Genomic DNA, 15,978 nt, shown 5'->3' with positions numbered 1-15,978 from the left:
CAAAACAAAAATACTGAAGTTTGTAGGAAAAAAATGACAATTGTTTGTTCTGATTTCCCCGAAACAATCCCGTTTATAGCAAATACAGAAGAGATTACGCGCGCGCGCCGGTATCAAACTGTGATTGCGCGCGCCTCGCCTGCTGCTTGCATTTAATTGTGGGCATTCTTGCACGCGCCTGCATGGGCACGAGTCAGCGCGCCTACTGCGATTGCGCTTTTTGAACAGTGTTGAATTTGTCCCGTGGATGCATATGAGAGGGGAAGCTCTCCCCCTGTTTTTTTTTTTTTTTTCTTTTTTGCAAGCGCTGCAAAAGTGTTTCAGAACGCTAGACGGCACACGAGCCGACACAAGAGGACGTGGGTGAGGGAAACCGGTTTTTGAGGAAAGGAGGACGAAAGTGCAAGGTGACAAACCAAAGAACGGCATCTTCATACAAACAGTCTGTCAAGATTTGATCTGTTTTTTTATTCTTTCTGGAGCGCACGTCCCCCTGGGATCCAGAAGCGGAGGAGGTCTCTCTCTCTCCCCCCCTCTTTCTCTCGCTCCCTGTCTGTTATTATTCCAGCAGAACAGTTGATCCTGAGCAGCCCGGCTCCAGACGCTGCTGCGCGCTGCCCCGGACGACAGCTAATCGACCGCGCTCGAAGAGAATGGGTTGTTTTTACACTGAGGGGGACGGGGCTCTGCTCTAAGTCCGGCAGATCATGTCAGGGGTACACGCTTCAGACACAGGACATTTTTTTGATCCTGCCATCAGCGCACCGCCAGCTCAGGGCGCGACCAACGCAGCGGGGATCGGTGGCGACGGGGCCGCGCTGCCTCCGACCGCTTCTCGGACGTACTTGGAGGTGTCGAGCGCTGCCCAAGGCTATGGGGCCGAAGGAGTGTACACCAATGGACGGTACAGGGACCACAGCGGCTCACGGATCGGGAGTGGCAGCCGTGATAATTCCGCGGAGAGAAGTCAGGGAGGTGGAAACACACCTTGTGGTATAATGAAGGTTAGTGATAAAAGCTCATCTTCTTCACTGTCAGAGATTTCCAAGGTTACACGAAGGAAATCTGTTCCAAAGCAGCAAAGCAAGTCTGACATAACAGTAACCATTCCCAGATATTCGTGCCTAGTTTGTCGGCGTTTTGGTGAGCTTGTTTAGATGCAACAAGAAAAATGGTCAATTACGGTGCTTTACGTTCAGCAACTTTCTCCAGAAGTTTATCATAGAGGAGAATGCATGAATAATTCCCAGAGCCCCAAACGAATTACATGTAAATACTTCCACTGAACTTTTCTTTTAATATTTTTGAATTGTGCTGCATAGTGTCAAAATCATGTACATTTAGTATCTCGTCACTCATGTTCTTTTTGCAGAAGCAAGACCAAAACAGGAAGTTTAAATAAAGTTGGAATGTTTTTTTTTTCCCATCTATAAATGATCTAGAATAAAGAATAAATATGTTGAGCGATTTAGTCTACGGGCAATCTAAGTGTTTAATTGAGTGAGCTTCAAAACATCTGACTCTTAGCTGCTGCGATTTACAGAATCGGAATCTGTCTTTTCAAACGTTTTACTGAATAGAGCAGCGACTCCCAACTCTGGAGCAGATGATCTTTCTCCTTTTATCCCTGTCAGTAATAGATGATTATATTATTTTTAATGGCAGCCCTGCCCTAATTAGTGCTTTCATTACTGGAGGTTAATTAACTGGTCTCCCGCAAACCACTGGCAAGACACCATCTTTTTTATATATATAGTTTAAGCTCATATTATATGCTCTGCCCTGACTGTGTGCAGAATTTTGCCATATCAGCTGTAGTTTACATGGCAACTGACAGAACATGTTTTCTTTTTTTTTCTGTGACCAGAATCTGCACTCCTTATAAACCATTATATGTTCATGCTAGAATAATTAAACCAGCCGTAGATGAACCTAATGTGGTGCAGGACATTTTCATATTATGTAATGTTGCAGCCACATATTGTTGGGATTTTATGTGATAGACCAGCATAGATTAGTGAATTATTGTGAAGGCTAAAGAAAATGATAGATGCTTTTAATGTATTTTTTTTTCGGGGGGAGGGAAACAATATGAAAACTGTGGAGTGCTTATGTTTCTAAGTTCCTCTTATTTTTATACCTATTAATAAAATTCAGTGCAACATGTTGCCTTTCAAAGTCACTAAATTCATAAACATCAGTCGTAAAACAATATTCAGTAGGACACATCTGCAAAATCCAGGTTGTCAATCTAATATTTGGTGCTGTGGAGCTGCAGCAATCCTCAGCTGAAGTGAGAATATTTCTATACATGGCATTAGTTCTGCACTCCACAAATCCAGAGTTACAGAAAAAAAGTTCTGTTTAAAGTTTTCCACAAGCCATATAAAGGTCATAGAGAAAAACATGAAAGAAAGTACATGGAAAAGGCAATATATTATGAAAAATATACCACTGCACATCATCCTGAACCCACTCCCCCCCCCCCCCTAAATGATACATGGTGTTGGCATTATGATGCTGTGGGGATGCTTATATACTGTAGGTATAGAGAGATAACCCTAGATCTAGATCAACAATGAACTTGTTTGGAATAAAACATATCCATGCCCAGCCAAAGTCCAGTTCAAACTTTTGTTGAGAATCCACGTGAAAACTGGTGTTCACAAAAGCTCTTCGTCCAACGTGACGGAGCTTTTGCTATTTTGCAAAGAAAAGAAGGGAAAAAAACCCAAACCTTTAAATGTAGAAAGCAATTACTTTAAGAGTTGTTGTTGTAATTGTGGCAAAAATTGACTCAGTACACACATAGTACTGAGTTTAAACATTTTATTGTTCAAAATTCTCAAGGTAGCCTTGTTCTTCTAATTCACAATTATTAATTACTTTTGCTGGATTCTATCAATACTTTAACAATTGGGGTTCACTGTACTTTTCACTGGGGTTCACTATTTTCTCATTTTAATCATTTAATGCTGCTTTTATTACATTGCTAAGTGCTTAAATAATAATATAAAGGTAGCCTTAACAGACCACATTAATTGCTACAACATTCAACTGTTGGATTAGGTAAAAATAGAGTTTGTAAAAGGTGCTTTTTTGACTGCTTAATTTTGATCATTGTCATCAGGTTGACCTGGATCTGTCTGGGCACTTGGAACAATGCGGTAAACATTAGCTTTAACAGGAACCTGCTGATTGAGCATCGGACTCTCAATCTTTCAGTGGAAAAGCTTCATGCATAGTTTCAGCACACCTACTCGCATTTCAGTCACACATTGCGTGTGTGTTTGAGTTGCAGTTCAAAAGGTGAAGGGGCTTCGGTTCCATGGGAATAGCAGTCATAGTAGCGCATTACCTCATTAATTTGGCCCTCGACATGCAAATGTTGGAAGAGAAGAGTTTGCCTGTCTGTCTCTTTAGCGGGCACCCAGCTTTGTCTTCTTGTAATTTCTTCATCAGGGTGATGGTGTCATGTCAGAGAGACTTTTAAGTGGCTAAAGGCGAGGATTTGTGATGCACACTTGTTATGTAACGCTGAACTGAGGATAACTGTGAGTTTGGTTCCTTTATGGTTTCAGGTATCAGCCGAGTAGGAGAAGGAGGAGCTTGATGGTTAATTTACCAATAATCTTTCCTGTCTTCTTTGTTGTTGCTGTAGAGTTAGAAACTGAAATAGGTCAGCATATAAATCTGTAAAAAAAAAAAAATTCACTTAAATGAGTCAGAGAGGAGAGACAAATGTGTAACAGCACTGTTATTGTTAAATGTAAATGAAGTTGTGCTGTTTAAAAAAAAAACACAAAAAAAACGGGTTGATTCTGAATCTGTTTAATTTATACACCAACCAGTGGTGGGCGATAGGTATGTAACAAGGTCTATCTCACAAGATTTAGCAAATATTAAAACATCACAAAGTGCTATCACATTGTTGTCAGCATGTGAAGTAAATGGAAGCTGTTATTATGAAGGTAGATTTGGGGAGCTTCTTTTCTCAAACAGGGTGTATCAGTTCGCACATCCATCTATCTGTCTTCTTGTGCTTTTTATGAGATTACGGGATTGTGGGGATAGCAGACCCAGCTCATACTGGGAATCCCTAAACTCTTCCTTGCCAGATGGATTCTTCATTGTGTTCTTACTCTGACCTGATAGCAGGGATGGGCAATTATCTTACCGTCTTACTCAAGGAACTTTTGGAACTTTTGGTTCCATGAGTGTCAATAAATATAGAAAAAATATAACTGAATGCAATTGTTGATTTTTTAAAAGTTACTTTGCACTGTTTAATAAATGTACATATGTAGGTGATATGTTTTATGGTTGATAAGGACCCAAGCATACGGACTGATTGTGGCAAAGAGCAAAGTAGTTTAGTAATAAAACAACAAGAAGAACTTACAATGAAAAAGCTACAGGAAGAAGATGATAACCACAGCAGAGTTATGAGAGGAAAAAATACAGGAAGGAAGCAAGTGAAATCAAGAAAAGACACTAAAGATAAACAAAACGGCACAATCAAAACACAAGAATAAGTAAGAAGCTAAACTCAACAAATAAGACACGACCTAAGAAGAATGAGCTGATAAAGAAAACTCCGGATGACAATAATAAAGAAGGAAAACAAACACATATGAAAAGTAAAACACAAAACACCATTGGTTCATGACAGTAGGTTATTTCATAATGGGAGTGTTTTAGTTTTAATTCAGTATTTGTGTTTGTGGGCACTTTTCAAATTAGTTTGCTGATTGGAACCCTTGAAGTTTGTCAAAAACAGAAAATAAATGTGTAAGGGGGAAATACTTGTTTTATGCAGATGCCATCACTTGTGGCATCTGTTGAATATTTCATTAGTTAGTGTGAATCTTTAAAGCTTCTCTGAAGAGGGGACAAGAATGTTGCAGCAGGAAATCTGTGCAAATGTGGCATTGTAGAAATCTCTCACTTTGCTTTGACTAATTTTGCTTCTAGCCATTGATTCCTTGATGTGTGATTTCAGTGATCACCCTGAGGATACCTCACAAACCTGAAAGTAAACAATCACTCACTAAATGTATCAGAGTATCATCTGAGATGCTTTGCAGACATTACAGCTCAGAGCCCCACATTAGTGATATAATTAGGATACATATAACAAAACTCTGGGTGAAATGCCTGTCTTTGCTATGGGATTTCAAAAGGCATAAGCAATTCCCACATCTCCTGCAGCAGCAGGCTGCACTCAACGCTTGGATATTTTTGGAGAAACAGAGAACTGCACTGCGCAGAATAAGAGACAGCAGAAGATGTGAAATGGTGATTACAGACATCTAGGGCTGCTGAATCATCGCTCCCTGCCTTGGATGGTTTCCACAAAGCAGCAAAAGACAAACATCTGAAATAGACCTCTTTATGCGAATTCACAGCTTAGCACCAAACAATTTTTGTTTCAGCAAAGGTCACTCATCCACAAGACACACAAAGCTCACAAAGCCCTGATTGTATTTGACGAGCAGGAGTAATTAACGCCTCAGTGTTGTGAAGTTAAGCTGTGAGAATGAGGGATTTAACGTGAATTATTTTGATTCTGCTGTGAGTTTTTGTGCAGGTTGGTTATACTATTGGTGAACATGTTTGATATTCAATCTGCTGGTGTTTAGACCAAAGGATAGAGAAGTGAAGCATTCACCAGGCTTGATTGTTCCAGTTTTATTGACCACATTGAGAGGTTTATTACACAAAAAAACAATATAGCTTGATACAAAAAAGTCACCTTCCAATGTGAAAGTGTCCTCCAGACAAACAAATGTCTTTCAAACAGGAATTATTTACCCCTGCGTGCGGTGATCCTTTTTTGCTTCAGTTATTCGTAGGGAACCCGTGCAACAGCAGAGGAAAAATGCCTGAGTTTATGTTATTTGTCTGTATGTCAGAGGAATAACTCTGGGTGAAATCATGTGAACAGGACATTGATCTGGTCAGAAGATGCATTAGAGTCTGGTGGAATGGTCCTAGCCCTTCAAGGCGGCTAGTGTGAGGATGAGTAATGCTCGTATTTGTCAGGCTGATGTCACCCAGGAACAGGAGACTGTTGGAAGGGTGGGATAATACATCTGCTCCACCTGGTTTTGCTCCTGCATGTTCCTTACTGCCTAAATATGGCACTTTTTCCTTGATCACATTTGTTGTCATGTCAGTCTTCAGTGAGGCAGAACAAGAAAGAAATAGTACACAAATACGGGAGATGGTGATGAAACCATGTGCAATAGTCAAATAAAATATATGAAAAAAGTTTCACTTGCTGATAATCCTTTTGACAATTTTATGTTTTGTAATAAAAGTTGGTGTCTTTCGCGCAGGGTGAGGATTTAAATTGAGTTATTTTGCTGTTCATGAGCTGACAATTAACAGGCATTCTGTTATGTTGCCGTGTTAATTCTGGTGTTTACTGGATGTCAGGGGATGGAGCTCTGCTTCCCTACGTTTCTTTCATTACACGTCGTAATTAAAAAGGGAAGACAATGATGGTCGCAGGTAAATCCCGCACGAGTATTTGTAACAGCCTTGCTTTATTTACTCAGCCAGTCAATGTGCTCGGTTTGCCAAAGGGAGTCTCCGTTCTGTCTTCATGTTCACACAGTTTCATTCATCTGTTCCTCCTCGTGCTGCCTGGGGCTGTCTGATGGACTTATCTTTGTGCCGGAGATCAGAACGGGGAGAAAATGATTAATTCCCCACAGGGTGGGCGCACGTGTGCACCAGCACTTACAAAATGGGGAATTTTGCAGGGCTCCTTGCAAAGTGCTACATCAGCTTTTATCACCTAAACAGGTGGAAATTGGAAAAACAAATTACACTATTCGCCTTTGCAACCTTGCGCTGAGGCAAGAAACTAGCAAACTTGTGACAGAAAATACGAGCAGAGTTTTGCAGGAGGAAGGACCTCCGTGAGAGCATTTGCATGGAGACAAAGTAGATTCATTGATGTCTTATCAGTCAGATTGTATGGTAAACCTATGTTTATATATTCCTATGGTAATATCATGTGCAAACAAGTCAAACTTTCACGAATTCTTAATTAAAAAATCTAGATTTTTATAAATGAGTTGATAGCCTGGTGCGTCACCAAATATAGCAATCATAGAGAAGAATAAGTATGTTTTTTGACAAGTTAGCATACTTATACAAATGTGGCAGCAGATAGAAATGACATCGATGTAGGTTTAAGGGCCTTCAATGGAGTTCTTCTTAAAATTTCAGGCTGATGTCGAGAAAATAAACTGATGCATTTGAGGAAAAATTTTCATTAGTATGACTTTCTTTCGTTCCTTTCCTTTTGTGTAGGACTATAATTTTTTTCACTTGCATTGCCGACTAATTTCAAAAGGAACAGCAGGTACTGGAGGTCATTTCAAGCAAAGGTATATAGTCAGCAACTCTGCTATTTGTTGAGCAGGAGTTTTCAGGTGCTTATTTCACAGAACATCATACCATTTTGCTTTTCTGCTCTTTGTAGCATAACATTGAGTACATACCAAGCTAATGTATTTTCATTTAGTCAGCTTAGCTTCTCCAGCGTTGTGCATATGAGGCAGCTACAGACATGCCACATGTAATTTCTACAATGCAGTCTTACTGCATTGTATGACTTTATCAGAGTAAAAGATGGTGAACCTTTAGTTTTCAACCGTTCTATTAAACCACAGGAATGGTTTGATGGAAAACATAATGATTCAATTTCTTTTAATGAATAAGACAATATCATACCGCATTATGCATTACTGAAAAATGTTGCAGCACTAGTTTGCCTTTTCTCGTACGTGACTAAATTTCTTTCTAAAATTAACTTCTTGTTCTACTTTGTTTGCATCGTTTTTGTTGGATTTGCTTTGCCCCAATGTGTTAAAAATGATTCTTAGACTGATTGACGTTCTCAAATTTCTTTAGATGTAAACATACTGTTTCTTGTTTTCAACCTTAATTTAATCAGGTAAGCTATTAGGAGCAGGTTCCTATCTTGACAGTTATATAATATATCATATAATTTATTGGTTGTTGCCATGGCTGCAGAACAATTTAAAACATACAAGCATCTGACTTTATCAATAAGTCACTCCTAAACTGAGACACTCATAGAATTGAAACACCAAATGTTACTAAATGTATCTTACATTTGTAACTGAAACCTTTCTCTCTCCATCAAGATTTAAGTCATATTTTTACTGTACAAATACTTATTACACCTCACCCCAAAGCTTTTACAGCTGGATCAGTGGCCTTCAGTCTGGTTTGCTCTAAAGATGTTGGGCAGCCTGTGTCTTCTGCCGCTGTGTCCTCTCTGAAGCTGGCTGTGAGCTGGTGTGTCCTGCCCCGGGGTGTCTATTTGCAGGTTACAGTGCAAGGACAGACATGTGATTCAAGCACTCCATGAAACACTCACACATGTACACGCCTGCAAATACTCAGTAACCCACTGTGTCTCACTCTGCATATTTACTTATGCATACACCTTATTTGACCTTATTTGCTTAATTAGATTATCATTTATGTGTCTGCACGCGCTGTATTTGCATCTCTGTTTTGCATGTGTTCACTGACGATAGGAAAAAGAGGACCGGGCATTTGCTGTAATCCAAGTTTTCTGCCTATGCTGATCTTCTGATCTGACAATGCTCAGATGTTGAGAGTGGATCAGTTTGTAGAATCAGGTAATACTGCAGAGTTCAAAGGAAAGATGAGAATGAAGAAATATTGAATTTTAAAATATATTTCGATCAAATTGTATCTGCGGTATGGTTTTTTCCAATCCGGGGCAATGTGAGCAGTTTAATCACTGGCCAATGCTCAAAATAGTAATACAGTAGACACTAATTTAATTCAATTTGTAGTATCTAGTAACCTTATGTTACCTCCACAACAAGATCTTGAAAGTATAAAAGACAAAAAAACTTAAAATATATTCTGACAAAGATATAGTTAGCAGCAAAACACTAAAATAACCAGTTGATGTTTTTGGGAATCCTAAAGAGCCTACTTTTATCCGATGATCTATATGTGGCCACTATCAAACAATCTCTTTTTCAATCATTGTTTTCTGTATATAAGATTGAAGATGGAAGAGGAATTTACAAAAAGCATTCTCACAATTAGATCAATAGATAAGTTTCCTGTGTCCATCGGTGATTTGGTAGTGAGACTGTAATCCAAGAGTGCCATAATGAAAGATGAGAAAGCAACTACCTTAGTTTTAGCTGCTGATAAAATCAAGGACAGGTTTCTCCATTCAAGGCAGTGATTTAGTTTGGCATACAAGTTTAGATCACAAACTGGAAGGGTGATCTAAAAATATTTCTTAAAATATTTATTGACTTTACCTTCAATTCTAACTTTTCACAGTAATAAAATCTTCTTAGCAATTACTCTGTGCAACTGCAAAAGCGTTACCAAATAGATAGTAAATATTAATGATCCTTTCAACCATTTGAAAGCTAATGATTTGACTCAAAACTGCAGTGTAAAAATATATTTATTTAGTTAATAGATCAAATGTTTAGTTAAGAAGATCTCTATTTTACATATATTATTAATGCTGTTGCATAATGTCAGATCTCAAGCCAGTGCAGGCCATTCAGAGTAATTACAAAGTCAGAGCACATTGCAGCACAGTAAAAGAAAGGTACATGTCCTCATGAGTCTCCTTGATTCAGGAGGAAGGTAAATGACTTTTAATCCGTCTGCAACCCCAATCTATTTTCTCCAGTGTCTTAGTTTGTGCTATGATGACCTGAGATGAGTGCATGTGGAGACATGAATGGAGGTAACTGTGAAGTTATGATTGATTGTATTAAAAGGTCAGCAACACATTCAACAGGGAAGTCGGTTGGGTAATCAAAGAGAATTAAGGTCAGTGTGTAGCTTTATTTGGGTCTGGATGATCAAGTGTTTCTATGTGAGCAAGGTCATTGATAAATTACAAATATTCAGATCTATTGCTATTCCAATAGGTCAACTAAAGAAAATGGGATTGTTAACTCAGTTTTGCAATACCTAACATTTACATACATAGTGAGCTGAAGATGTTGAAATTGGGCGCCGAAGGTCTGAGCCAGTCATATTGTAATCTGAAACAATAATTTTTGATGAGCAAACCTCCACTCTAAAACTCAGTTAATGAAAAACTTTAAAACAATTATCTTTTTTCCACAAGATAACTCAAGGAAGGAAACTGCAAAAACTACAACTTTAATATTCTGGAGTCTCTTGCAATAAAAAAAATGGTGTTGCTGAGGCAATCTGTGTGACTTCAGTTTCATCATTTAGGCTTTCAGATGTTCATGTGCATACCAGATGTTTGTGATGGTGTGGAGGAAAGAGGGACATTAATACTCATTCAAAGGGTAGTGGTAAACCACACCAGACAAAGAACATGACAGATCAAATAATGAGCAAAAGAAGTGTGAGGAGGTCTGCTGTTTCTCCAGTACGGATAATTTATCTTTCAGTTCTTTTCTTCTTCCTCTTTTCTTCTGAGTAGAAAGTGTACAAACCTTTGCTTCATTGCCTTCTGTGAGAGGGTAGTAAAAACTAAAGCTCTGAGTGGAACATTGTGCTTTAGCTGAGCTAGAAACAATATGGAAAGCGACACATTCATTTTGTCGTGGCCCATCTGACTTGCATTCATGGATGCGGAGATAAGTTCAGACCAGAACTTGTACAGAAGGAAACTGACCTGAGAGTTGCCTCTACTCTTTGAGAAAGACTTTATGAGGCGGTTGCCTTATCCCCTAGACTTACATTTTACAAATTAGCATTTATTTTGATTTTCCTCACAGTCAAAATGCCTTGTTGGGTGTGCATTAATGGAATAACTTACTCTGTTAAATACTGCACACTAATGGAGGGTATAGCATGGAAGACTGATGGAGGGTAGGCAGAGTTGAATTTAGAGAAGAGTTGAAGGGAGGTGAAACAGAGGAATCGAAAGGGCACTTTTGTGTTCTACAGCAGTATGCCATTAGCACCTCAGGCTGGTATTAAACCCAACCAACAGGGAGTGAAATTTTTTCCTTGCAGTCAAGAGACAAAGGGATGCAAAGTGAGAGCCACAGAATGAAGATGTAAAGCCAACAATTTGACATTGTTAGAGTTTCTTTCTGATCTGATCACAGTTGGAAATTTGTCACACCTGCCTCTAAGTTTGAGTTCATGTGATTTCCCCTTTTGTGATTAAAGCTGACAAGGATTCAATTCTCTGAGCTCTAACGATTTGAATGTTAAATCAAATGCTGCACACTAATGGAGGGTATAGCATGGAAGAGTGATGGAGGGTAGGCAGAGTTTGAGACACCATCTTTTAGCTTTTAAGCAGCAATTTTACTTACTCACTAATGACCAGGAGAGAAGACAGCTTCTTACCATCCAAGCAGATCTGTTGCAGTATTTAATATCTTTGCTCTGACCCTCAAAAAAGTTATATATACATTTATATATAGATATACTCTACAGACAAAAAGGACCAGCTGACACTACAGCAATACAGATAATGATGGGTATATATCCCCTCAAGATGTATGTATGCGCTACCAATTTGTCAAGGAGCTGCAACAGTCTCGACTGAAATCTCAGTTGAAAAGGATGTGGATATGAGTAAGACAGGAAGCATGAAAACATCCTGTTGCTTACGTAATGATACACATGTGAACTGTAAACAGATATATGCATCGGTGAAAACAGACAGTGTTTGATGTCACTGTTTTCATGTTTTCTCTCAATATGAGGGGAATTGGGGTTTGCTTAAGATAAAACAGTACTGTTAAAATAATATTTGCCTCTTAAAAGGATTTCTTGTTTTGCTTTTGTGCTTTTCTTTGCTGAATACTTTTAATTCACTCATATTATAGAGTTTTATTGTATGAGTGGCTTGTTTAAGGTTTCAAAACAGTTTTTTTTGTCAGATTTAAGTGTGAAATTCGACTAAGACAATCTAAAACCTTTAGTTTAGTCCTATAAGTGGACTTGCTTTTGTGGTTTGGACCATTGTCCTGATTGAGCCTTAAGCTTACTCACAAATTGACGGGTGGACATCCTCCTTGAGGATTTCCTGGTAGATAGCAGAAATAAAGGTTTCATTAGCTGCAGTAAGTCATTTATGTCTTCAAGCAGCAAATCAGGCCCACACTGTCATTACCATCGCCATCTTTAAACCTCAAATGTCCAGAAAGTATTTTCCCAAAAGTCTTCTTTTTGCTCTGTAGCGGTTTTCACCTGGGATCTCTGCCATGGATATAATTATTGCCCACTCAATTTTTTATTGTGTGACTATCAAATTTTGATCACTGGGGTCAGTTAAGGGGAATGAAGTCAGCAGACTTTGTTCTGGGATCTTTTTGTGACCTCCTGGTTCTGCTGTGCATACATTCCTGATTGTCATTTAATAAGGAGTTTTTTTTAGATTGGGACATGATCCAACTTCATGTTAAGCCAGTTCTATATAAGTGATTTATTAACTCTGTTGATCAAGAAGTATTCAGACTTGGGTGTGCCTTGCCAGACCCAAAAAGACAAAAAGTTACCACACATACCTTTTCACAAAAATGTGTGTGAACCCAACATAAGGACTGACAATATTTGATGATAAATTTAGCCATAGGAGAAGATTAATAATTAAATGTGCTAAAAGTGTGACAGTAATCTGATTGCGTTTTTTTCCAACCTGTTTTTGCTTTTCCACCTTTTACACATCACTGACATGAAATAGGAAATAAGCACATTTTGAATGTAGTTTTTTTTTTTTTTCAAACTATGTCTTGCACTCTGAAGGATCCCCCCTTTTTCAACGTGCTGCTTTATGTGCCTTCAGTCGTTGAATGCTTTTTGATGGATCATGCAGTGCCAGAATTCTGGTTTCTAAAAGACATATCGAAGTAAGAGGCTCCTTAATCGGCTGTTTCTGTCAGATGTCCCGATTTGAAGTAAGAAGCTCTACCACTCAGCATTTTAAGACCTGCTCAGTGACATTTATAAGAAATCCTATAGAGCAGCTCTTCAAATCCATTTTTAACCAGCTTCTTTGAACTTTTTTACTTACTATACTACACCATGCAAATATTCTGTTTTACTGTCAATTCAGAGTCTACATTGACAATCCCAAACAGCGGCGTTTTTCATTTTTTTAAATGAGTGGTTGGGCTCGTCGCCCAGTGTGACACACTATCAGGGGCGGCTCAAAGAGAGAAATTATCTGTGATTTGCACCCTGGTTGTTTTTTCTGTGTTTTGTTTTACTTCACAATGCAACCACTGTAAGACAATATGATATCTAGCTAAGATGATACGCTAGCTAATCCATGCAGACTCATGGTGGCTATCTAAAGCTGTCATTGGGTGATAGAATACCAGAGTGAACCTTTTCATGCATGGGTTTTTAAGCGATTTCAGCTGGATTTTGTCATCTTTAGTTCAAATCCATAAATCTTGAAATGGACATTCTTATACTTAGCAAATTTTGTTAGACCACAGTATTTGAGTAGAAACCTTTGTACTATTTGTGCAAACACAAAAAGTGTAATTTATTGCCTCGGCTAACTGAACTAAATTATTCTGTACTGATATTGGTTTACTTTTTAAAACACGTTTATTCATAAAAATATTGTGAAAACAATAGGATGCCAATTGATTCTAACATTGTGAGATGTAAAGGTATTACATCGGTGGTAGAAGGAGGGACCGGTTCATGGCACTGTTCATGTTAGAAACACTCTGAGAAGGAATCCAAGCAATTTACACGGCCATCAAAAGCAGAGAACATTTTCAAAGAAAGCTAAATTACATACCTTTAAAAAAAAAAAAGATTCAGTTCAGCTCCCACTTCAAGTTTATCGCAGTGTATCTTTTTTTTTTTATTTCTTCTTTAGCTGCTATCACCAAATCAGTCTTCACTTCTGAGAGGTGTAGAAATATTCAAGGAAAGTGCTGCAGACAAGACAAACAGAGCAGACAGGGGATGTCAGTCTTCCCCATCACTCCAGATAATTAGTATTCACACTGTATTCACAAACAGCTCATGCTGGGATTGATAAAAGTCCCTTCAGCTCTCCATATGTGCGAGTGTGAAAGCGTTGCAAACAGGTGTACGATTCTCCTGCTGCCTGTCTTTTTGTTTATGTTGCTTGTGGTTGTGTGTGGCAAGAATACAGTGTGTATGTTTGTGTGTTATTAACACTGTGAAAGATGGTGATGTTTCTTCACGCATACCTACCACTTACAAACCACAGTCCAGGATCCCACAGTCCCATAATAAGTGTGTTTGTGTGTGTGAACATGGGGCATTGTCAAAACACTTCTAGGAACCTTCACAATGACACCTATTAGATTGGATAGTAAAAGGTACTTATTAGGATACCGTTTACAGAATTTAAACCAGGTGAAGCTAAGATTATGCCACTTGAGGAGTTCTTGGCCTAAAATATTTACAGACAAAGAATGTTTTTTATTTTAAATGGAAAATGTATGTTTCTTATGCAGTTTTGGCATAATTGCTGCTCTGAGTATGCTGTTCTCTCAGCAAATTGCCTTTTTTGAGTCTGTATCCTCCAATTTACTATTAATTGATTGAGTCTGTATCCTCCAATTTACTATTAATTGATTGAGTCTGTATCCTCCAATTTACTATTAATTGATTGCTAAATTAGTTGACGATTACTTCAATCATCAATTAATCACAATCAATTGTTTCAGCTCCTATTCTAGATTATTATATTGTGGTGTAAAAGATCATATTGATAATTCAAAAATGAAAAAAAAAACAGCTTAGAGAGAGGTAGTGAAAAATGCTGGTTGTAGTGATGCTCATGCAGAGGAAACTATCTCAAGAGGCAGCAAGTTAAAAAGCTTGCAGCAAGTATGTGGCGTTTACAAGACAGAAGAATTCACTGGATGGTAAGAAAGACAAATGGGGAGAAGGAGAGGAAGAACTTAGAATAGGATGGCTGACATGATGATCTGCTAAATCTCAAGGCTGGCCAGGTACCAGTAGATCAGCAGATTACAACAGAGCAATCTGATTTGAACCTGGTTTATCAACAATGATGCAGGAGGCACCGGGGTGGAACATAGGTGAACTGCACATCCCTGTTGGGACTTCAGACCGCAAGCACAATCGTGCCGTCAGCCACACAAGAACGTGCACGGTTTGCTAATGTTGCTAAATGTCTTCCTTTCTGCATCGAAGTTTGTCCTTGTAGGAGAATGTGAGCGAGTACCGCTTCAGCTGCTCAGCCCCTCCCACCCTTATTCCAACAGACTGGAGACGGATTGAGGAGGAAAGGCAAGAGGATTGCATTTCCCGGAGTCAATGCTGCATAGGTGATATAGAAGCCTGGTAGTGAGCAGTAACTCATAGCAATGACTGGGCATCTCTGCAGACCCTCCCTGCACTTCAGCTATTGATTTTAGAGTGACAGGAGTTGTGATTGGACACCTAGATGTGCCAGTGCCACTTGTGTGACAATGATATATGTTGGAGTTGTTGTGTTTGTTGGCTGTTTGCAAGCTTGTGTCAAGTCAATCGCTACATCCTTTATTGATGGAGCTGTTCACTAAAAATACATAGAATCTGAGGCATCCGCAGTAGAAATGTGTTATTTACCCACTTGGGACCATCATGTTAAATATACTGTCTACCTTAAGTCCATAAACAATGGTTTGTGTACATATCTACACTCCTTAACCTAGAAACCAAGTTAGTTCCAGTGACTATCATTATAACCAAATATTTTTCATTAACTGTGGTCAAATATTTTGCCCATTTATACATATTAATCAAATCTTTTACCTTCAAATCAAAGGGGAAAGAGTTTGTAGAGCTTGAAGCACCAGGGTCAACAGAGCAGTTTATGGTTCTTGTAGTCTGTGAAAATGATATAAAAGAGTGAGGTGAATGTAGTTGAGTTATCAGTTTCTCATCAACCACGGTTATAAGCTCCTATTTTTAATAAAC

At 38.6% G+C, this 15,978-nt stretch overlaps 1 protein-coding gene across 1 annotated transcript in view; it reads left to right on the top strand.

Moving 5' to 3' along the window:
• The first annotated feature begins 200 nt into the window (after positions 1-200).
• LOC114159943 (inactive phospholipase C-like protein 2) overlaps positions 201-15,978 on the top strand; it is a 67,664-nt gene continuing 51,886 nt past the window's right edge. The window contains exon 1 of the mRNA XM_028042225.1: positions 201-1,004. Coding sequence (XP_027898026.1) covers positions 708-1,004 — 297 coding nt within the window. The 5' untranslated portion in view covers positions 201-707. The remainder of the gene's footprint in view (positions 1,005-15,978) is intronic.

This window comes from Xiphophorus couchianus, chromosome 16, assembly GCF_001444195.1.
Source record: "Xiphophorus couchianus chromosome 16, X_couchianus-1.0, whole genome shotgun sequence".
NCBI classification, from domain to species: domain Eukaryota; kingdom Metazoa; phylum Chordata; class Actinopteri; order Cyprinodontiformes; family Poeciliidae; genus Xiphophorus; species Xiphophorus couchianus.
The sequence above is the reverse complement of the archived record's forward strand: the minus strand, read 5'-3'. Positions and strand labels throughout refer to the sequence as shown.